General features: G+C 39.9%; 1 protein-coding gene across 2 annotated transcripts in view; it reads left to right on the forward strand.

The window, feature by feature from the left end:
* Window positions 1-2,574: 2,574 nt before the first annotated feature.
* UBE2V2 (ubiquitin conjugating enzyme E2 V2) overlaps window positions 2,575-24,421 on the forward strand; it is a 63,171-nt gene continuing 41,324 nt past the window's right edge. For both annotated transcript variants that reach the window (XM_047073914.1, XM_047073916.1), the window contains exon 1: window positions 2,575-2,620. In XM_047073914.1, the coding sequence (XP_046929870.1) occupies window positions 2,605-2,620 (16 nt within the window). In that variant the 5' untranslated portion in view covers window positions 2,575-2,604. The remainder of the gene's footprint in view (window positions 2,621-24,421) is intronic.

A 24,421-nucleotide genomic window follows, 5' to 3' on the forward strand; every position in this document is an offset into this window, starting at 1 on the left:
AATTTGATTTTATTCTTCTGTCATTTATTTTTGTTTTCTATTTTCTTCCATTTTGGTTCCTAAGAAATTTGAGGTAATTTTTTCCCCTTCTTTTTCCTGGTTGTCATTGAGGCTTGTTGCTTTATACACTATTGCGAATAGGCAAAAATTGAGCATTTTTGTTTTCAAGTTACACAATATCTGACTTCCTCCCATGTATTGTAATTTATTCTTCAATTAACAATAGAGACGGTAGGACTGCTATTGGCTTTGCAAGTCTTGTTTACAAAATGTGAAGCAATATTTACATATTTTAAGAGTTAAACATTTCCTGAGTAAATATTTATAATTGGTCAAGTAGAATTGAATTTGGTCAATGTTTTGCTAGTTGTTAATTTTGATTCTGTTGTGAGGAGGACTATTTAATCTTGCCATTATCCATCTCTCTGGCCTAATAAGATGGTAAATATATGTCAGCAGAAGTTCATCAACATCCAAATGTAAGTGGACATTTGTGAAAAATGTATGGTAAGGGTTATTCAAACAATGTTTGTAAGAATAGTTAACAGAATAAGCAGGGTGAATGTTATTAGTTTCCTATTGCCGCACAACAAATTGTCCCAAAACTTAGTGGCTTAAAACAGCAAACATTTGTTATCTTATTTTCTGTGGGTCAGGAATCTGGGCATGCCTTAGCAGAGAGGCAATGAAGATGCTGGCCAGGACTACTGTATCATCTAAAGACTTGACCAGGGCAAAGTCTGCTTTCAAGTTCACCCCCATGTTTGTCGACAGAATTCAGTTCTTCACGGCTGTTAAACTGTGGGCCTTACTTCCTCCAAGGCTGTTTGCCAGAAGCTGGTATCAGTTCCTTGCTACCTGGGCTTCTCTGTAGGGTGGTCCTCTGTGTGGGAGCTGGGGGAAGCTACCTTTGGGGGAAGCAAGAATGAGTGCTGCAGTTAGAATCTAGTCTTTCTAAAACATAATCTCCAAAGTGATATCCCAGCACTTCTGTCTTAGTTTATTCTTTGAAAGCCAGTTAGTAAACCCACAAAAGGCAAGGGGATTATAAAAAACAAGGGCATGAACACCAGGAGGGGATCATTGGGAGCCATCCTGGAGGTTTGCCTACCACAGAGAGTGAAACTAACACTAACTTAATGCTGCCTAGCATCACTTCATATTAGAGGACAGAACTGGGACTGACGAGGAAGAAAGAGTAGCTGGCACTCCAAGTTCAAAAACTAAGAATGGGGTCTTTCTCTTCCCAAAGTTTCAGAACATGTAATAGATGGGGTAAGCAAGTATGTGGGATGGAAAGAACTAAGGACCACTAAAAGTAAAAACTTCAGACACCCACTACTATAGCAGAATCAGCGTTTACTCTTAGGCCCAGCATTTTAAGAGCAACCAGGAATGAAAAGAACATTGACTTGGCAATCAGACTTCATCAGAATTCCAGCTTTCTTGTAACTACTGGTAGATTCACATTCTTAGGAAAGTCATTTAAGTTCTTTGGGGTTTATTTTCATTTCCTATAAAATGGGGATGATAGTATGAAATATTACTACCTATATTTGTGAGGCAGGTATTTAGAGCCATGATAGTTACACAATACTAGATGGCAACATAGTTCTACTGTGCCGCTATACTGAAAACTAAGGATGCAAAATCTTTGTTTTTTGAAACACATGGTGCTTTCTAACTACTTACAAATGTTATTTTATATACTTTTGAAATAACTTTTCAGACTTAGACAAATATTTTAATGTTTCACTACCATGCATTATCTCAAAAGTATGAATGATATAAATTCATTTAATTCCAAGGGGTTCTTTCGATTTTTTTGTCCAACCCCTCTGAATCATTTTTAAACAGAGAATTGCCAATGCCCTATTTAGTTATGACTTAATTTTTTTTTTTTTACACTTATTTTTGAGAGACAGGGGTAGGGGGAGCGGGGCTTGAACTCACAAAACGTGAGACCATGACCTGAGCCGAAGTTGGAGGCTTAACCAACTGAGCCACCCAGGCGCCCCTAGTTATGACTTTTAATATAGTATACTTCACTTAATTCAATATCAAAATAAATATTGTTTCAATATTTAGTCAATATAAAACATTGTTTATGTTCTCTCGCTCTCTCTCTATATATATTGGCTAACATATTTTTTGCAAACCTGCGCGGTCTTCCTTACAGCACATCACCTACGAACTATTAGGACACATGACTGTCGTATTTGGGACTGAAGCCTCGCTGCACACGCCTTTTAATAAATTATTTAAAAAAAAAAATTTTTTTCCCCCTCCCTTCGCAGAACATGCCTTAAAAAAAAATATTTCCCGTTGTCTTTTTGCTCTACATTATGGTGACCGCCACAACTCGGTCTCCTAATGAACTTTAAGTTTTGCTTTGAATCCACGTATAACCTTACGAAGACATCCAGACCACAGCAAGGCCCTGTACGCCCTTGGGCTAGGTGGCTAGAGCGTTTGCCGACGGGGGCGGAGCCTATGGTGACGTAGGCCGGGAAACCGCGGGGCGGGGGGCGGGGCGGCGCGCTCCCGGAAGTGGCGCGTTACGTCGCTGTGCGTGCAGGCGGCTGCGTCGGGCTGCAGGAGAAGATGGCGGTCTCCACAGGTCGGTTCCCGGGCTGGGCTGCCTGCTTTCCCACTCCAACCCGGCTCTGCCCCTCCGCCTGCTGCTGGCGGCCGGGCACTGATCGTGTGGGAGAATCCAGAGTGCGCCTTCTCGGACACCGTGCTACCCGTGGAGCGAAGCCCGGGAGCTGGGAGGGTCCGGGCGGGTCGGGCGCCGGCGCCGAGGGCCCGGGGCGGCCGTCGGGGGTGGCGGGTCGTGCTTGCGCGTCGGCCGCGCGCCCGCGAGCTGGGGGCGGGGTGGCTCCGGCGCGGGCGCACACGCAGGGGCTAGCGGGTGCGGGTCAGATCGCTGAGCGGAGGGCAGTGTGGGAGGGAGGAGAGGAGGCCCAAGGTGGGCAGTGTCAGCCTCGGGCACGGAAGCGTTTCGGGTAAGGGGCGTCCTGGATCGAGGGGGGTCCCGTTTTGTTGGACTTGCCTTTATGTGGGTGGAGGAGGAGAGGACTAAGAAGAGGACTGTTGCTGTTTGTAATAAGGGAGAAATGATGATCATTCTTACCTGGCTGAATACGTGTTGTTATTTTTATTCATTTAAGGGCAACAGTGTAGTGCAAGAAAAATAAAACCATAGAGCAAGAAAACGCCAGTTTAAGAAGTGGTTTGTTTTTTAGACTGTTCAACTCCTCTCTCGTACTGAGTACAGTGTTTGGTTTCCAACGAGCACAGACTTTGAAGTTAAATATTAATACTGAGATTTTCGAAACTTGACCATTTTACAATATGTTAAAATGAAAATGTTAAGTTTTAACTGCTTAACGTCTGATCTTTCATTTCTCCTAATTACAATCGAAACCAGGCTATAGAACAGTGTGATTTAATATTTCATGCCATCATTGCATAATAAAACAAAATTTTAAATGCATATGTGCTAAAAAGTGGAAGGTTGCAGTATATGTTGTTGGAATTTGTAAGGTTATACCTTGGGATACATTCAATATACATTTTAATGGAAAGTTATGTCTTGTAAGTCTAATCTTTAATGTGTACAGGTGTCATAGGTGATAGGATCTTTACCAGTTCTAGCGTTGGGGAGTATTTCGGCATACTTGAGGTATTAGCGAACTAGTAAAAACAAGGATTATTTTATTTTATTTATTTTTTTTTAAAATTTTTTTTTTCAACGTTTATTTATTTTTGGGACAGAGAGAGACAGAGCATGAACGGGGGAGGGGCAGAGAGAGAGGGAGACACAGAATCGGAAACAGGCTCCAGGCTCCGAGCCATCAGCCCAGAGCCCGACGCGGGGCTCGAACTCCCGGACCGCGAGATCGTGACCTGGCTGAAGTCGGACGCTTAACCGACTGCGCCACCCAGGCGCCCCAAAACAAGGATTATTTTAAAAATGAGATTTTAGTTTTACAACTTTATTGTACTTGCTGTCGGAAATCCAGCTAGCTTGCGAATGGGGCCATATCCCTCTTGTTGTGCTTGGTACTATGGGTTCTCGAAAATTTAGTAATAAAATGGTACATTTTAATTTGATAGTTTTCATTTTGTGGATTGCATTGTTTTTTTAAACATGTCCCCCCCCCCCCCCAACATTATACATATGAGAGTGTGGAAATATTTTGAAAAGAACAAATATTAGTTGTTACTGGTGGCAGATACTTTTCGTTATCCACTTTCAGTTATCTTTTACAGAAGTCGAATATAAGTTATAAAGATGTTGCTGATTGTTGGCACATTTCCTTATACATTGGAAGCCTGTATTTTCTAGTTTATATTTCATCATCACAATTGTTATATTTTCATCCTGTTTTCAGATTTATGAAATATGATACCTTAGCATAACTAATAAGGGTGTATTTTAGGCATTTGAGGTTTTTTCAATGAAATTTATTTTGAAACTATTGCTAAAAACTTGTCTTGGTCAATTTCAGTATTCTGTTTATTCATTTTGTATGCCTTACATAATTCACAGTATTGTTGAACTGAGAGGAAGACGAGTGCAGAAGCAGCTTTGGACTTTTTAAATTATACTTTCTGTTAGCTATACTTTTGTATTCTTTGTGGGGAAATAGTACCTGTATATTTGTGAAATAAATATAGCTTAAAATTTAAAATGAGATGAGCTAGGTCATGTAATAATGTACATGTTTTGGGGTGCTTGGCTGGCTCATTCTGAGGAGCATGGGATTCTTGATCTAGGGGTTGTGGGTTTGAGCCCAATTTTGGGCATAGAGATTATAAGAAAAAAATAAACTTTGAAAAAAAATCATTAAAGAATAATATACATGTTTTTTATTTAAGACAAAATAATCTTGATAAAAATAGTTATTTGCTAGGCTAAAAAGAAGACATAGCTGACAAATATTTTTGATCCTTATTAAGGCATTATATTTTAATGTACATTATCTAAGTCATATACTTTTATCCTTCCTCTTACTAGAAGAAAAATTGGGGAGAAAAAAATTCCAGCTAGCCTGAGATTTTTAAGCTGAAACATACTTTGCCATACCATTTGATACTCTTTTATTTAAGAGGGGAGGGCACAGAGGGGAAGAGAGAGATTCTTTCTTTTTAAGTTTTATTAAAAAATATTTTTTTGAGAAGTTTATTTATTTATGAGAGATAGAGACAGCATGAATGGGAGAGGGACAGAGAGAGAGGGAGATACAGAATCCTAAGGAGGCTCCAGGCTCTGAGCTGTCAGCACAGCTGACATGAGATCATGGCCTGAGCTGAAGTTGGATGCTTAACCGACTGAACCACCCAGGTGCCCTGGAAGAGAGAGAGAATCTTAAGCAGGCTCCATGCTCTGTGCAGAGCCCGATGGGGGCTCAATCCTGGGACCCTGGGATCATAACCTGAGCCAAAATCAAGAGTTGGATGCTCAACTGACTGATCCACCCAGGTGCCCTTGGTCTTCTTATTTTGCAGACGAGAAAAATGAGGGCTAAAATATTACAAGATTTTATACAGTTGGTTAGTGATGGATTCAAGGTTAAAATTTGCGTTTTTGTTTTTATTTTGTTCTCAGTCTTGTGTTCTTTCTGTTATGAGGAACTGTGCAGTTTGAAATATTCCTCAATCATGAATCTTACTCCCTTTTAGACTTGAGAGTGGCTTTCACACTTCTCTTTCTAGCAGAATCTTTGTTTCACACTTAGATGTTTCTTGTGGATGGAAGTTGGGCTGTGGTGGAGACCCACCGGCTAGCTCCCCCGTTTCCAAGAGGCAGTCACCTTTGGAGGTCAAGAGGATTTCATTGGACATGGCTTAAGAACCACTACTTTAAGGAATAGAAATTTATTAGTACATTTAGTACCTTTGATTCAAAAATTTAATTAGATCCCACTACTAATAAAAGAGTTACTGTTAGATGAAAAAGCACGTGCCACACTTTCTTAAAAAATAAATTTAAAATTTTAGGATAATTTTAATTTTGCAGTAAAGTTGTGAAGATAGTACAGAGAAGATTGTACATGGGAGTACCTGATGTTCATTTTCTGTCTCAGGATCCCATCCAGGATACATTGTTAAATGAAAATTTAAAATTTCTTATCACTTAAAGAAGTTGTGGTTTATATATACAATGGAATACCACTTGGTAACGAGAAAGAATGAAATCCTGCCATTTGCAACAACGTGGATGGAACTGGAGGGTATTATGTTAAGTGAAATAAGTCACAGAAAGATATTATGTTTTCGCTCATATGTGGAACTTGAGAAACTTAAGACCAATGGGAGAAGGGAAGGGGAAAAATAGTTTCAAACAGAGAGGGAGACAAACCCATAAGAGACTCTTAAATACAGAGAACAAACTGAGGGTTGATGGGGGCATGGGAGAGGGGGAAATGGGTGATGGGCATTGAGGAGGGTACTTGTTGGGATGAGCACTGGGTGTTGTGTAAGTGATGAATCTTGGGAATCTGTCCCCGAAACCAAGAGCACACTGTATGTTAGCTAACTTGACAATAAATTATATTAAAAAGATAAAAAATAAAAAAGGAAAAAAAATTTTTTTTCATCACTTGAGTTACACTAGTGGGGTTCTAATCTCTGAATGCAGATGATTGTAAAATATCTTTAAATAACGAGAGACTCAGAAAAGAACGGAATATTTTTGTCTTTGATAGTAGGTCTGTGTAAGCCATAAGGTTGAAAAACGAAACGATAAGTAAAACTTAACTACCTTCTTCAGAAGTGGGCAGCATTGTGTATACTGGAACAAGAACTGGATTAGCAGTGCTTTAATTCCACTGCTGCCTCTGACAGATTAGTGTGGCATGCTAGGCATGCCACTGAATCTCTTAAACCTTGCTTTCCCCATCCCTTCTGTGAAAGGTTGGACCACATGATTTTGTTTTCCCTATCTTCAAGATGATGATATGCAGGCAGAACTTGGGAGTAGCATCAGAAGAGGTGTGCATGGTGTGTAAATCATAACATAGAACCTGGGACCTGGACAATATAAGAGCCAAGTTGCAGTAGTCTAGTACATTTCCCTCTTGAGACTTTAATAACTGGCTTGATAGATTTTTCTGTGTCTGTTAGCAACCTGGATCCTCTTGATACATGTTTGTTTTTGACAATATGATTAAATCGTACAGCCTTTGCTGTACGTGCATTCATCCCTTTGCACAATACTGCAGGATGGTAAAAATGACCATGCAGACTGAGACTGTTCAAAGCAATCTTACTAAGAAAAACTGTTAGTCCGTGACCTTTGAAAATGTTTGCTTAGATATTAAAAACTCTTTGTGGTTATAAGTGTTTAGGAAAATGAAAAAAAATAGTAAAACTAACATTTGTTCAGTACTGTAATTTAAAAACGAGACGTTAAGAATTGGAATGTTTTATTTGTAAAAAATTTGTCAAGAGTAGTTTGAACAATGCTTGACTTTTTCTTCTCATCGTACACTTACGATGTGGAGGAAGCATCTTTTCTGTGCTTTGATAATTGTCATACTCCTCAGTTTGAATCACTTCCAGTATTTTATCCTTTGTGCTTTCGATGTTGGAAATAATCTCAGATTTCCTTTATTGTGAAGTTTTTCACTTCCTGTGGAACATTGCCATCCTTTTCTTGTAACTGCCTTCCTCATTTACATCCATAAGCCCCCATTCACAGAGTTTGGGTGTTTGCTCATCTAGAGTCTTCCCAACACTTCCAGTTGCGTGTTTTTTTCTATAACTGCATTTACATTTGATTCACATTTCACATCAGTGTTACCAGTTTTTTCTTTGCTGCACTTTGATCTTTGTTGGCTAATTTCTTTTTCTGGCTATTTTTATAGAATGCCACATGGGTTTACTACTGGCACACTACTATGAGCTTTGCTGTCTGTATGTGACTCACAAATGTGCAGGGACCCATCACCAACTGACTTTGAAAGATGTGAAGCGATTGGCCACTGGTTAGGATGCTCACCTATTATTTACATAGTGATTTGTGGACTGGGGAGCTTGCAACAGAATTTGTACTTAATGTGATTACTCATGGTTAGGGGACCGTGCTAACTGAAGCTTCATCCGTGATGTTGGGGGACTGGTAGTATTTAAACCATGCTGACTGAAAGCCATACAAATGGAAACTATGAAAAGGAAAGATTATCCTTAGTGGAAACATCCACTTGACCGATTACTTGGGGAGCTGTTTGACACAAAACTTCAAAGTGGATATGTGAGGCTTGTAGACTAGAATAAATGGAATAAAGTTCAGTGTTCAAAAGTTTATTTCAAGTGTATTTGACTTTTTTAAAAGGAATGAATGTTTTATATAAATAAATTTTTTCTATGTTTTATATTAGAGAGAGACAGAGCATGAGTGGGGGAGGGGCAGAGAGAGAGGGAGACACAGAATCCGAAGCAGGCTCCAGGGTCCAAGCTGTCAGCACAGAGCCCATTGCGGAGCTCTAACTCATGAACAGCGAGATCATAACCTGAGCCAAAGTCGGACGTTTAACCGACTGAGCCACCCAGGCGCCCCAAGATGTTTTTATAAATAAATCTTTGAGATAATATGGTAAGACAGTCCTACAGTTGTAGGACTGGGTTTGGGAGTGATTTATTCTTCTTTACAAAGTCGTAGCTGATTTGTATAAAAGCAAATGTTGTATTCAGTTTAAGTTAGAACTCAGCAAAGTTTCGGATCACAGGAGAGAAAGCCTGTGTAGGTCTTCACATATGTTGAAATAATAATTGTAATGGAAAGCACATTATGGATCATCTAGGCTTCACTTTATAGATGAGCTATGGAAATTTAGATAGGAAATGACTTTCTCAAGATTACTTAGCTAGATGTAGAGTCCAGAGGTAGTTTCTTGATTTCAGGTTCTTTGATAACTGGTTCTGTATTGCACTGTATAAACGTTGTTTGCTTTCATTTTGTGGGAACCTAACGATGTGATTTCATAAATAAATACCATTAGGATGAAGAGAAGACAGTTGATAGGGTCTAATGACATTGTAAGTATTTAACACTACATGTTTTAAGATGTAAATGATTGTGTTGAAAGAATAACAAAAAATTTAAGAACACTGATATGTGTGTTTTTTAAATGTTTATTTTTGAGAGAGTGTGAGCATGAGAGGAGTGGGGGAGGGACAGAGAGAGAGGACAGAGATTCTGAAGTAGACTGTGTGCTGACAGCAGAGAGGCAATGCAGGGCTTCAACTCTTGAACCTTTAAGATCCTGACCTGGGCCAAAGTCATATGCTTAACCAACTGAGCCACCAAGGCGCCTCAAGAAAATTGATATTAATAGCTAAATCTCATTATACGTTTACACAGATTTTTTTGTGAGCACAAATTTGGTGTTGCAGGCAAATGATTCTTAATGATTCTTTTATTGATTAATGATTCCCTTAATGATTCTTTTATTTTTTTCCCCCCTTCTCCCATGGTCTTCTCTTAAGTTTCTCAAGATCCACATAGGAGTGAAAACATGGTCTCTGTCTTTCTCTGACTGGACTTATTTCAGTTAGGATAATACCTTCTAGTTCCATCCACGTTGCTGCAAATGGCATGATTTCATTTTTCTCGTTGCCAAGTAGTATTCAATTGTATATATAAACCACGTCTTCTTTATCTGTTGTTCAGTTGATGAGCTTTAAGGCTCCTTCCTAATTTGGCTATTGTTGAAAGTGCTGCTATAAACATTGGGGTACAAGTGCCCCTATGCATCCTGTATCTCTTGGGTAAATTCCTAGCAGTGCTATTGCTAGGTCATAGGGTAGATCTAGTTTTAATTTTTTGAGGAACCACCACACTGTTTTCTAGAGTGGCCGCACCAGTTTGCATTCCCACCAACAGTGCAAGAGGGTTCCTGTTTCTCCACATCCTTGCCAGCTTCTGTTGTTTCCTGATTAGTTCATTTTAGCCAGCCTGACTGGTGTGAGGTTGTATCTCAGTGTGGTTTTGATTTGTATTTCCCTCATGATGAGTGACGTTGAGCATCTTTTCATGTGTCTGTTGGCCGTCTGCATGTCTTCTTTAGAAAAGTGTCTATTCATGTCTTCTGCCCATTTCTTCACTGGATTATTTGTTTTTTGGGTGTAGAGTTTGGTAAGTTCTTTATAGATTTTGGATACTAACCCTTTATCTGATATGTCATTTGCAAATATCTTCTCCCATTCCGTTGGTTGCCTTTTAGTTTTGGTGATTGTTTCCTTTGCAGTGTAGAAGCTTTTTATCTTGATGAGGTCCCAATAGTTGATTTTTGCTTTTAATTCCCTTACCTTTGGAGATGTGTTGAGCAAGAAATTGCTGCAACTGAGGTCAAAGAGGTTGTTGCCTGTTTTCTCCTCTAGGGTTTTGATGGTTTCCTGTCTCACATTTAGGTCTTTCATCCATTTTGAGTTTATTTTTGTGAATGGTGTAAGAAAGTGGTCTAAATTCATTCTTCTGCAGGTTGATGGCCAGTTCTCCCAGTACCATTTGTTAAAGAGACTGTCTTTTTTCCGTTGGCTACCCTTTCCTGCTTTGTCAAAGATTAGTTGGCCATACATTTGTGTATCCAATTCTGGGTTCTCTATTCTATTCCATTGGCCTATGTGTCTGTTTTGTGGCAGTACCATACTGTCTTGATGATTGTAGCTTCGTAGTAGAGGCTAAACTCTGGGATTGTGATGCCTCCCTCTTTGGTTTTCTTTTCCAATAGTACTTTTTCTTTTTCAATAGTACCCCAATAATTAATTTGGGGTCTTTTGTGGTTCCATGCAAATTTTAGGATTGTTTGTTCTAGCTCTGAGTAGAATGCTGGTGCAATTTTGATTGGGATTGCATTGAATGTGTAGATTGCTTTGGGTAGTATTGACATTTTAATGATATTTATTCTTCCAATCCACGAATATAAAATGTTTTTCCATTTTTTTGTGTCGTCTTCAATTTCCTTCATACATTTTCTGTAGTTTTCAGCATATAGATCTTTTACATCTTTGGTTAGGTTTATTCCTTGGTATTTTATGGTTCTTGGTGCAATTGTAAATGGGATCACTTTGTTGATTTTTCTTTCTGTTGCTTCATTATTAGTGTATAAGAATGCAACTGATTTCTGTACATTGACTTTGTATGCTGCAACTTTGCTGAATTCATGTATCAGTTTTAGCAGCCTTCTGATGGAGTTGTTTGGGTTTTCCACGTAGAGTATCATGTCTTCTGTGAAAAATGAAAGCTTGACTTCATCTTTGCCAATTTTGATGCCTTTGATTTCCTTTTGTTGTCTGATTGCTGGTGCTAGGACTTCTGACACTATGTTAAACAGTAGCGGTGAGAGTGGACATCCCTGTTGTATTCCTGATCTCAGGGGGAAAGCTCTCAGTTTTTTCCCATTGAAGATGACGTCAGCTCTGGGCTTTCTGTATATGGCTTTTATGATTTTTAGGTGTGTTCCTTCTATTCCAGCTTTCTTGAGGGTTTTTATTAAGAAAGGATGCTGTATTTTTCAAATGCTTTTTCTGCATCTATTGAGAGGGTCATGTGGTTCTTATCCTTTCTTTTATTAATGTGATGTATCACATTGATTGATTTGCGAATATTGAACCAGCCCTGCAGCCCAGGAATGAATCCCACTTGATCATGGTGAATAATTCATTTTATATGCTGTTGAATTATATATATTGGGATGTTGGCCTGTAATTCCCCTTTTTTTGTGGGGTCTCTGTCTGGTTTGGGAATCAAGGTAATGCTGGCTTCATAGAATGATTCTGGAAGTTTTCCTTCTGTTTCTGTTTTTTGGAACGGCTTGAGAAGGATAGGTATTAATTCTGCTTTAAACATCTGGTAGAATTCCCCTGGAAAGCCATCTGGCCCAGGAGTCTGATTTGTTGGGAGATTTTTGATTACTGATTAAATTTCTTTTTTTTTTTTTTTATTAAAAAAAAATTTTTTTTCAACGTTTATTTATTTTTGGGACAGAGAGAGACAGAGCATGAACGGGGGAGGGGCAGAGAGAGAGGGAGACACAGAATCGGAAACAGGCTCCAGGCTCTGAGCCATCAGCCCAGAGCCCGACGCGGGGCTCGAACTCACGGACCGCGAGATCGTGACCTGGCTGAAGTCGGCCGCTTAACCGACTGCGCCACCCAGGCGCCCCTACTGATTAAATTTCTTTACTAGTTATGGGTCTGTTCAAATTTTCTATTTCTTTCCGTTTGAGTTTCGGTAGTGTGTGGGTGTCTTAAGAATTTGTCCATTTCTTCCAAGTTGCCCTGTTTGGCATGCAGTTTTTCATAGTAGTCTCTGATAATTGTTTGTATCTCTGAGGGATTGGTTGTAATAAGTCCATTTTCATTTGTGATTTTATCTATTTGGGTCCTCTCTCTCTCTCTCTCTTTTTTAATGTTTATTTTTTTTTTATTTATTTAAAAAAATTTTTTTTTCAACGTTTATTTATTTTTGGGACAGAGAGAGACAGAGCATGAATGGGGGAGGGGCAGAGAGAGAGGGAGACACAGAATCGGAAACAGGCTCCAGGCTCTGAGCCATCAGCCCAGAGCCCGACGCGGGGCTCGAACTCACGGACCGCGAGATCGTGACCTGGCTGAAGTCGGACGCTTAACCGACTGCGCCACCCAGGCGCCCCATTTAATGTTTATTTTTGAGAGAGAGATGGAGTGCAGGCAGGGGAGGGGCAGGGAGAGAAGGAGACACAGAATGCCAAACAGGCTCCAGACTCCGAGCTGTCAGCACAGAGCCCAATGTGGGGCTTAAACCCATGAACCGCGAGATCATGACCTGAGCCAGAGTCATGGCTCAGACGCTTAACCGACTGAACCACCCAGGTACCCTGGTCCTCTCTCTTTTCTTTTTGAGAAGTCTGGCTAGGGGCTTATCATTTTTTTTTTTTTTTTTTTTTTTTTTCAAAAAACCAGCTCTAAGTTTCATCGATCTGTTCTGGTTTTTTTGGATTCTATATTGTTTATTTCTGCTCTGATCTTTAATATTTCTCTTCTTCCTCCGGTCTTGGGGTTCCTTTGTTGTTCTGCTTCTTGTTAGGTGTACTGTTAGATTTTGTATTTGGGATATTTCTTGTTTCTTAAGATAGGCCTGGATTGCAATGTATTTTCCCCTTAGGACTGCCTTTGCTGCATCCCAAAGGGTTTGGACTGTCATGTTTTCATATTCATTTGTTTCCATATATTTTTTAATTTTTTCAATTGCCTGGTTGACCCATTCATTCTTTAGTAGGATGTTCTTTAACCTCCATGCATTTGGAGGTTTTCCAAACTTTTTCCTGTGGTTGATTTCAAGTTTCATAGCATTGTGATCTGAGAGTGTGCATGGTATGATCTCAATTCTTGTATATTTATTGAGGGCTGTTTTGTGACCCAGTATGTGATCTATCTTGGAGAATGGTCCACATGCACTCGAGAAGAATGTGTACTCTGCTTTAAGATGAAAAGTTCTGAATATATCTGTCAAGTCTATTTGGTCCAGTGTATCCTTCAGGGCCATTGTTTCTTTTTTGAATTTTCTGTCTAGATGGTCTGTCCATTGTTGTAAGTGGAGTATTAAAGTCCCCTGCAATTACCACATTCTTACCAATAAGATTGCTTACATTTGTGAGTAGTTGTTTTATATATTTGGGTGCTTCCAAATTCATTGCATAGACATTTAAAATTGTTAGCTCTTCTTGATAGATAGACCCCATAATTATTATCTAATGCCCTTCTTCATCTCTTGTTATGGCATTTAGTTTAAAATCTAGTTTGTCTGATATAAGTATGGCTACTCCAGTTTTCTTTTGACTTCCAGTAGCATGATAGATCTCCATCCCCTCACTTGCAATCTGAAGGTGTCTTCAGGTCTAAAATGGGTCTCTTGTAGACAGCAAATAGATGGGTCTTGTTTTTTTTATCCATTCTGATACCTTATGTCTTTTGTTTGGAGCATTTAGTCCATTTACATTCAGTGTTACTATTGAAAGATAGGGATTTGGAGTCGTTGTGTTATCTGTAGCTTTCATCCCTGTAGTGAGGTCCCTGGTCCTTTGTGGTCTTTGCAACATTCCACTCACAGAGTCCCCCTTAGGATCTCTTGTAGGGCTGGTTTAGTGGTGGTGAACTCCTTCAGTTTTGTTTGGGAAAACCTTTATCTCTCTGTCTATTCTGAATGACAGGCTTGCTGGATAAAGGATTCTTGGCTGCATATTTTTCCTACTTAGTACATTGAAAATTTCCTGCCACTCCTTTCTGGCCTGCCAAGTTTCAGTAGATAGGTATGCTACTACCTTTATGTGTCTGTCCTTGTAGGTTAAGGCCCATTTGTCCCTAGCTGCTTTCAGAATTCTCTGTTTGTGTTTTGCCAGTTTCACTGTGATGTGTCATGCAGAAGATCAATTCCTGTTATGCCTGAAGGGAGTTCTCTGTGCCTCCTGGATTTCAATGTCTGTTTCCTTCTCCAGATTGGGGAAGTTCTCAGCTGTCATTTCTTTAAGTACACCTTTTGCCCCTTTTTCTCTCTCATCTTCTGGAACTCGTATGATACAGACATTATTACGTTTCATTGAATCCCTTAGTTCTCTTAATTCTCCCTTCGTGGTCCAGAAGTTTTTTATCTCTTTTTCTCAGCTTCATATTTTTCCATAATTTTATCTTCCATATCACTTATTTTCCCCTCTGCCTTTTCAGTCCTCACTGTCACTGCCTCTAGTTCACTTTGCACCTCATTTACAGCATTTTTTAATTCATCATGACTATTTTTTAGTTTCTTGATCTCTGCAGCAGTGGATTCTCTGCTGTCTTGTATGCTTTTTTCAAGCCCAGTGATTAATCTTATGACTAGTATTCTAAATTCTTGTTCAGTTATATTGTTTATATCTGTTTTGGTCATTCTTTAGCTGTCATTTCTTCCTGGAATTTCTTTTGAGGAGAATTCTTCTGTTTTGTCATTTTGGCTAGTTTTCTGTCCCTTATGTGTTTTAAAAGCTTGTTACATGTCCTGCTCCTGCAAACACTACTATATTAAAGAGGGGTCGTCACACTGTCCAGGGCCTGGCCCTTCAGGAGCTGTTTTTCAGAGTGTGTTACTTGCTCTCTGTTGTTTTGACTTTGGCTGCTTTATCTCCCTACTCGTAGTGATGGTTTGGACCCTCCACCAGGTGTGCTTTGAGTTGTTCGTGGAAGTAGTCCTGGGAAAGAAAACAAACAAACAAAACAGAAAAAAACCCAAAACACCAGCTATAGCAGAACCACAGGGTGAGGCTGTTCTTGATAGAAGAGGACTTATTCCTTACAAAGAGAGACATGACAGGGGCAGGGAAAAAGAAGGGAAAACAAAATTGACCAGGCAGAGAAACTAAACGGCTTAATGCAGAGAGAGAGAAGGGGGGGGGGGGGGGAGAGGGGAAATAAAGAAGGAGGTGTAGAACAGGCGTAAAGCGATAGATCGAAGGTGTCTGCTCAAACAAACCAACAACCAGAATAACCAGACTAGAGAAGGGAAGAAATAAGAAGGAGAAAAGGAAGGAAATATATATATATATATATATATATATTATTGTCCAATAATTAAATGAATAAATGTAAAACCACTGGGTGCCTTGGAAGCGGTGGCAGTGCTGGTTTGGAGGAGGGGCTGTCTGGTTCATCAGCGTCAATATAGCTCCAGGAGAACCACAGTTAGCTTAGCACACGTGGAGGGGTGTGTGGAGGGGCGTGGTTTGGTGTGGCGGGTCCCGCTGTCCCTTCCCTGAGGCCCCAGCTTGGTGATGGGGGGAAAAATGGCGACTGCTCCACGGACTGGGTGTCCCACACCACTCTGTTCAGGCCATCGTCGCAGTGCCGCGGGCGCCGTCCAGGCGGTTTGTCCCGCTCGGACGACTCCCGTGCCTCCCTGGTGCTCGGCTGGGATTCACATCCTGATGTCTTCAAGGAGCCCGCTCCCTGCGCCCGGCTTTTGGCCTGATACGTGGCCTGATACGTGGCTTCTGGCTGGCCGTCGCAGGCAGAGCTGCTCGCCTTTGAACGGCTAAGCCCCTTCTTCCCACGGCAGGGGACCGTGGCAGGGGACCCCTCCCAGGGCAGGGGACCGCTCTCTCCCACCGCGGACTGGGCCTCCGAACTGGTTCCCGAGCCCCGGGCTGGCCCCCCTTCTCCCCAGGTGCACGAACAGGGCAGGGCGAACAGGGCAGGGCGGCCGGCCCCAGTCCGGAGGAGGCCCCGCAGGCACGGGTTGGGTCTTTGTCGCCGGGTCGGTGGTTTTTCTCTCCCCCAGATACAGTCCTGTGATTCCCCAGCCTCCGTTCCTCTTCCTTTGCCTCTCTGCAGAAGGGGATCCCGCCCCTCCGTGCCTGTGCGATTTGGTTAATCTTGCAGTTCGCACTCGCCTACCTGTGGCCTGCCAGTCTGTCCCCGTGGGCCCCCAGAGAGGTCTCTGTCACTCTGGAGCCCGGACTCTTGGAATTCAAAGTCCTTAGGCCTCAACACTGCTGTGTTTGAGGGACGAGGGGACTTCGGGTCCCCCTGCTGCTCCGCCTTGTTGGATCTCCACTTCTTAGTTTATTCTAAAGAAAATGTCCTTTCCTACTTCTGGAATAAACATTGTTAGCTGCTTTCCTGGAGAATATTAAGTAACTAATATATTCTCCCTTGGTTTACCTATCTTACTGAGCTATCTATAGTGTATCTGAGCAAAGACTTCTCTAATAACTTACTGCATTGTATTTGAATCTTGAATGTATCTGCTTTCATGGTTTCTTCACTGACAGAGTCTGTATTCCAGAAGTTTTTCCACCTGTATTTGAAGGTATAGTAGAGATGCTTCAGATGTATAATATTTGATTTGAAATTTTTTCAGATGTTTTTATTTACCATGTTTCATCACTTCTAAGACACATTTTAATGTCTGAAATAGATATATGTCATATAGTTTAATGGTAGTATTTTTTAATTAAAGAAAAATTATTTATCAGGACACCTGGGTAGTTCAGTCAGTGAAGCGTCAGACTCTTGATTCGGCTCAGGTCATGATCTCACGGTTTGTGAGATCACACTCCTTGTCGGGCTCTGCGCTGACAGCATGGAGCCTACTTGGGAATCTTCCTCTCCCTCTCTCTCTGTCCCTTCCCTCTTTGCCTGCCCCCTTTCTCTGAAAGTGAAGAAATAAACTTTTGAGAAAAATTTATTTTTTGAGAGAGAGGGTGAGTACAAGTGGGAGAGGAGCAGAGGGAAAGGGAGAGAGGTTTTTTTTTTTTAAGTTTTATTTATTTGTTTTGAGAGAGAGAGGCTTGATCTCACAACTGTGAAATCACGATTGTGAAATCAAGAGTCACACATTTAACCACCTGAGCCATCCAGTCTCACCTTTAGTTTCTTAATAATGGTTCATCATATAGTTTATGCTATCTTAGATTTGATGAAAGAAAATATTTAAAGTCTATTATAAAACATTTAGTGAGGTGAATATATACCAGATTTTAAAGTACAAGGTTCTACAAATATGTTAACATGTGTTCTCATTTCTTTAAAAAAAAATTAAAAAAAAATTTTTAAATGTGTATTTATATTAGAGAGAGAGAGCAAGAGCACACGAGCAGGGGAAGAGCAGAGAGGAAGATACAGAATCTGAAGCTCGATCCAGGCTCTGAGCTGTCAGCACACAGGCTGATGCGGGCCTCCAACTCACAAACCATGAGATCATGACCTGAGCTGAAGTCTGATGTTTACCAACTGAGCCACCAAGGTGCCCTGAAAGGAATTTTTTTTTAATGTTTATTTATTAAAAAAGTTTTTTTTAAATGTTTATTTTCTTTTTGAGACAGAGACACAGAGCATGAGAAGGGGAGGGGCAGAGAGAGAGGGAGACACAGAATCTGAAGCAGGCTCTAGGCTCTGAACTGTCAACATAGAGCCTGACGCAAGAGCTCGAACTCATGGACTGCAAGATCATGACCTGAGCCGAAGTCAGACACTGAATCAAGTGAGCCATCGAGGCGCCCCAATATGTTCTCATTTCTTAATTGAATGTTGAGAAATTGTTATAAATTTAAACTTAAGTATATTCTAGTGAAGTAATTTTTTAAAATTAAATTTATTATTTTTAAAAATTTATATCCACATTAGCATATAGTGCAACAATGATTTCACGAGTAGATTCCTTAATGCCCCTTACCCATTTAGCCCATCTCGCTTCCCACAGTCCCTCCAGTAACCCTCTGTTTGTTCTCCATATTTAAGAGTCTCTTATGTTTTGTCCCCCTCACTGTTTTTATAATATTTTTGTTTCCCTTCCCTTATGTTCATCTGTTTTGTATCTTAAAGTCCTTATATGAGTGAAGTCACATGATATTTGTCTTTCTCTGACTGACAAATTTCGCTTAGCATAATACCCTCCGTCCAGGTAGTTGCAAATGGCAAGATTTCATTCTTTTTGACTGCTGAGTAATACACCATTGTATATATATACACCACTTCTTCTTTAGCCATTTATCCATTGATGGGAATTTGGGCTCTTTCCATACGTTGGCTATTGTTGATAGTGCTACAGTAAACATTGGGATGCATGTGTTCCTTTGAAACAGCATACCTGTATCCCTTGGATAAATACCTAATAATGTAATTGCTGTGTCGTAGGGTAGGTAGTTCTGTTTTTAATTTTTTGAGGAACCTCCGTGCTGTTTTCCAGAGTGGCCGCACCAGTTTGCATTTCCCACCAGGAGTGCAAGAGATCCTCTTTCTCCGCATCCTCCTCGCCAGCATCTGTTGCCTGACTTGTTAATGTTAGCCATTCTGACAGGTGTGAGGTGGTATCTCAGTGTGGTTTTGATTTGTATTTCTCTGATGATGAATGATGTGGAGCATTTTTTTCATGTGTCGGTTGGCCATCTGGATGTCTTCTTTGGAGAAGTGTCTCTTCATGTCTTTCACCCATTTCTTCACTGGATTATTTGTTTTTTGGGTGTTGAGTTTGATAAGTTCTTTATAGATTTTGGAAAGTTACTCTTTATCTGATATGTCATTTGCATATATCTTCTCCTATTCCATTGGTTGCCTTTTAGTTTTGCTGATTGTTTTCTTTGCTGTGCAGAAGTTTTTATTTTGATGAGGTCCTCATAGTTCATTTTTACTTTTGTTTCCCTTGCCTCCGGAGATGTGTTGAGGAAGAAGTTGCTGCAGCCAAGGTCAGAGAGGTTTTTGCCTGCTTTCTCCTCGAGGATTTTGATGGCTTCCTGTCTTATCTTACATTTAGGTCTTTCATCCATTTTGAGTTTATTTTTGTGTATGGTGTAAGAAAGTGGTCCAGGTTCATTTTTCTGCATGTCACTGACCAGTTTTCCCAGCACCACTTGCTGAAGAGACTGTCTTTATTCCACTGGATATTCTTTCCTGCTTTGTCAAAGATTAGTTGGCCATACGTTTGTGGGTCCATTTCTGGGTTCTCTATTCTTTTCCATGGATCTGTTCTTGTGCCAGTACCATACTGTCTTGATAATTACAGCTTTGTAATACAGCTTGAAGTCCAGAATTGTGATGCCTCCTGCTTTGGTTTTCTTTTTCAAGATTGCTTTGGCTATTCAGGGTCTTTTCTGGTTCCATACAAATTTTAGGATTGTTTGTTCTAGCTCTGTGAAGAATGCTGGTGTTATTTTGATAGATATTGCATTGAATATGTAGATTGTTTTGGGTAGTATTGACATTTTAATATTTGTTCTTCCTATCCAGGAGCATGGAATATTTTTCCTTTTTTTGTGTCTTCAATTTCTTTCATAAGCTTTCTATAGTTTTCAGTGTGTAGATTTTTCACCTCTTTGGTTAGATTTATTCCTATGTATTTTATGGTTTTGGTACAATTGTAAATGGGATCGAATCCTTGATTTCCCTTTCTGTTGCTTCTTTTTTTTTTTTTAAATTAAAAAAATTTTTTTTAATGTTTTATTTATTTTTGAGAGAGAGACAGAGTACGAGCGGGGGAGAGGCAGAGAGAGCAGGAGACAGAATCCACAAAGCAGGCTCCAGGCTCTGAGCTGTCAGCACAGAGCCCGACGCAGGGCTTGAACTCACAAACTGTGAGATCATGACCTGAGCCAAAGTCGGATGCTTAACCGACTGAGCCACCCAGGCGCCCCTCTGTTGCTTCATTTTTGATGTATAGGAATGCCATCGATTTCTGTGCATTGATTTTATATCCTGCGACATTGCTGAATTCATGAATTGGTTCTAGTAGTTTTTTTGGTGGAATCTTTTGGGTTTTCCATATAGAGTATCATGTCATCTGTGAAGAGTGAAAGTTTGACCTCTTCCTGGTTGATTTGGATGTCTTTTATTCCTTTGTGTTGTCTGAGGCTAATACTTTGGATACTATGTTGAATAACAGTGGCAAGAGTGGACATCCCCGTCTTGTTCCTGACCTTAGGGGGAAAGCTTTCAGTTTTTCCCCATTGAGGATGATATTAGCACTGGGTCCTTCATATGGCTTTTATGATCTCGAGGTATGATCCTTCTCTCCATACTTTCTTAAGGGTTTTTTTTTTTTTTTTTCAAGAAAGGATGCTGTATTTTGTCAAATGCTTTCTCTGCATCTATTGAGAAGATCTTGTGGTTCTTGTCCTTTCTTTTATTGATGTGATGTATCACATTGATTGTTTTGTGGATATTGAACCAGCCCTGGATATCAGGTATAAATCCCAGTTGCTTGTGGTGAGTAATTTTTTTTAATGTATTGGTGGATACCATTGGCTAATATCTTGTTGAGGATTTTTACGTCCATGTTCATCAGGGAAATTGCTCTGTAGTTCTCCTTTTTAGTGGGGTCTTTGTCTGGTTTTGGAATCAAGCTCATGCTGCCTTCATAGAAAGAATTTGGAAGTTTTCTTTCCATTTCTATTTTTTGGAACAGCTTCAAGTGAATAGGTGTTAACTCTTCCTTAAATGTTTGGTAGAATTCTCCTGGAACACCATCTGGCTTTGACTCTTGTTTTTTGGGTCATTTTTGATTACTGATTTGAATTTTTTACTGGTTGTGGGTCTCTTCAAATTTTCTATTTCTTTCTTAGTTTTGGTAGTTTATATGTTTCTAGGAATTTGTCCGTATCTTCCAGACTGCCCATTTTATTGGCGTATAATTGCTCACAATATTCTCTTACTGATTTTATTTCTGCTCTGTTGGTTGTGATCTCTCCTTTTTCATTCTTGATTTTATTTATTTGGGTCCTTTCATTTTTCTTTTTGATCAAACTCACTTGGAGTTTATCAGTTTTGTTAATTCTTGAAAGAACCAGCTTCTGGTTTCATTGATCTATTCTACAGTTTTTTTGGTTTCAATAGCATTGCTTTCTGCTCTAATCTTTATTATTTCCTGTCTTCTGCTGGTTTTGGGTTTCATTTGCTGTTCTTCCAGCTCTTTAAGGTGTATGGTTAGGTTGTGTATCTGAGACTTTTGTTCCTTCTTTAGGAAGGCCTGGATTGCTATATACTTATCTCTTATGACCGCCTTTGCTGTGTCCCAGAGGTTTTGGGCTGTGGTGTTATTATTTTCATTGGCTTCCATGTGCTTTTTTTTTTTTTTAATGTTTATTTTTGACAGAGGCGGAGCATGAGTGGGGGAGGGGCAAACAGAGAGGGAGACACAGAATCCGATGCAGGCTCCACGCCCTGAGCTGTCCCAGCACAGAGTCCGACACGGGGCTTGAACTCACAGACTGCGAGATCATGACCTGAGCTGAAGTCAGAAGCTCAACAGACTGAGCCACCCAGGCGACCCCCATGTGCTTTTTAATTTCCTCTTTAACTTCTTGGTTAGCCCAATCATTCTTTAGTAAGATGGTCTTTAGTCTCCAAATATTTGTTATCTTTCCAAATTTTTTCTTGTAGTTGATTTTGAGTTTCTTAGTGTTGTAGTCTGAAAATATGCATGGTGTGATCTTGATCTTTTGTACTTGTTGAGGGCTGATTTGTGTACCAGTATATGATCTTTTCTGGAGAATGTTCCATGTGCACTTGAGAAGAATGTGTATTCCATTGCTTTAGGGTGAAATGTTCTGTATATATCTTTTAAGTCCATCTGGTCCGTGTGTCATTCAAAGCCATTGTTTCCTTGTTGATTTTCTGTTCAGATGATCTGTCCATTGTTGTAAATGGGGTATTGAGGTCCCCTACTATTATGGTATTATTATTAATGGGTTTCTTTGTGTTTGTGATTAATTGATTTATGTATTTGTGTGCTTTCACATTTGGAGCATAAATGTTTACAATTGTTGGGTCTTCTTGGTGGATAGACCTCTTAATTATGATGTAATGCCCTTCTTCATCTTTTTATTTTTAAGAGTGATAGAAGTACGGCTACTCTAGCTTTCTTTTGTCGACCATTAGCATGATAGATGGTTCTTGATCCCCTTACTTTCAATCTGAAGGTGTCTTTTGGTCTAAAATGGGTCTCTCGTAAGCAGCATATAGATGGATCTTACTTTATTATCCATTGTGTTATTATCCATTGTTTTGATTGGAGCATTTTGTCCATTGACGTTTAGAGTGAGTACCTAAAGATATGAGTTTATTGCCATTATGTTTCTTGTAGAGTTGGAGTTTCTGGTGGTGTTCTGTTCCTTTCTGGTCTTTGTTTCTTTTGGTCTCTTTCTGTCTCTTTTTTCCCCCATCTTTTCTCCCCTCAGAGAATCTCCTTTAAAATTTCTTGCAGGGCTGGTTTAGTGGTCACCAATTGCTTTAACTTTTGTTTGTCTGGGAGACTTTTAATTTCTCCTTCTATTTTGAATGACAGCCTTGCTAGATAAAAAATTCTTGGTTGCGTATTTTTCCGATTCAGCACATTTAATATAACCTGCTACTCCTTTCTGGCCTGCCAAGTTTCTTTGGATAGGTCTGCTGCAAACCTGATCTGTCTTCCCTTGTAGGTTAAGGACTGTTTTTCCCTTGTTGCTTTCATGATTCTTTCCTTACCTGAGTATTTTGTGAATTTGACTGTGATATGCCTTGCTGATGGTTGGTTTTTGTTGAATCTAATGGGAGTCCTCTGTGCTTCCTGGATTTTCATGTCTGTGTCTTTCCCTGGGTTAGGAAAGTTTTCCGCTATGATTTGCTCACATAACCCTTCTAACCCTTTTTCTCTCTCTTCATCTTCTGGGACCCCTATGATTCTGATGTTCCTTTTTAATGAGTCACTGATTTCTCTAATTCTTTTTTTCTTTAAAAAATTTTTTTAATCTTTATTTTTGAGAGAGAGAGAGAGAGAGAGAGAGCGAGTGGGAGAGGAACAGAGAGAGAGGAGCACACAGAATCCGAAGCAGACTCCAGGCTCCTAGCCGTCAGCACAGAGCCTGACGCGGGTCTCAAACTTACGAACCATGAGATCATGACCTGAGCCAAAGTCGGACACCCAACTGACTGAGCCACCCTGGCACCCCTGATTTCTCTAATTCTTAAATTATGCTCTTTTGCCTTAGTCTCCCTCTTTTTTTCTGCTTCAGTATTCTCCATAAGTTTGTCCTCCATATCGCTGATTCAGTGCTCTGCCACATCCATCCTTGCTGCCGTGGCATCCATTTGAGGTTGCAGCTAAGTTATATCAGTTTTTATTTCATCTTGACTAGCTTTTATTTCTTTTATCTCCGCAGAGAGGGATTCTAATCTATTTTCGACCCCTGCTAGTATTCTTATTATTGTGATTCTAAATTCTGGTTCAGATATCTTGCTTGTAGCTGTGTTGGTTAAGTCCCTGGCTGTTGTTTCTTCCTGCTCTTTCTTTTGGGGTGAATTCCTTCATTTCGTCATTTTGAAGGAAGAAAAGGAAGTAATGACAAAAATATTAAAATTAAAAAATTAAAAACAACATGCATACACACAAAAATCAAGTAAATTATGCTAGATCCTAGGTGTGTTTTGGTCTGGTGGTTGAAAGGAGCTTGATAGATTAGAGAAAAAAGGGAAAAAAAGGGAAAAAAAGGAAAACGTTGAAAATTTGAAAAATGAATACAATGAAATAGAATAAAGTGAAATGATGGAAGCAAAATAGAATTTGGGAAAATTGCCAAAAAGTAAACGGTATAGTAGAAAAAAAATATTTTTAATAAAAATTGAAAATAAAAATAAATTTTGTCTCTTTCTATATTTAAGAAAAAGAAGAAATGAAAGAGAGAGAGAAAAAAGAAAATTTAATAGATGGACAAATGAAATAAGATTGAAATTACACTGTTTTCCCCTAGAAGTCAAACCATGAAGCAATTTATAGTCTGTAAACTAAGCAGGCAGAGAGACTTCTGTTGTTCCTGAAGAGTGCCGTTGGTCTAGTTGGGCACAGCTTAGTGAAACGGCTCTGTTCTCCACTAGATGGCGCTGCTTAGCTTACTGAGATGTATCGTGCCGCTTGTAGGTGTTTTTGTGCATGCGC

This window comes from Lynx rufus, unplaced genomic scaffold (genome assembly GCF_022079265.1).
Source record: "Lynx rufus isolate CCGP_SWC_20201006 ecotype Redwood Valley unplaced genomic scaffold, mLynRuf1.p SCAF_12, whole genome shotgun sequence".
Classification (NCBI taxonomy): Eukaryota; Metazoa; Chordata; class Mammalia; order Carnivora; family Felidae; genus Lynx; species Lynx rufus.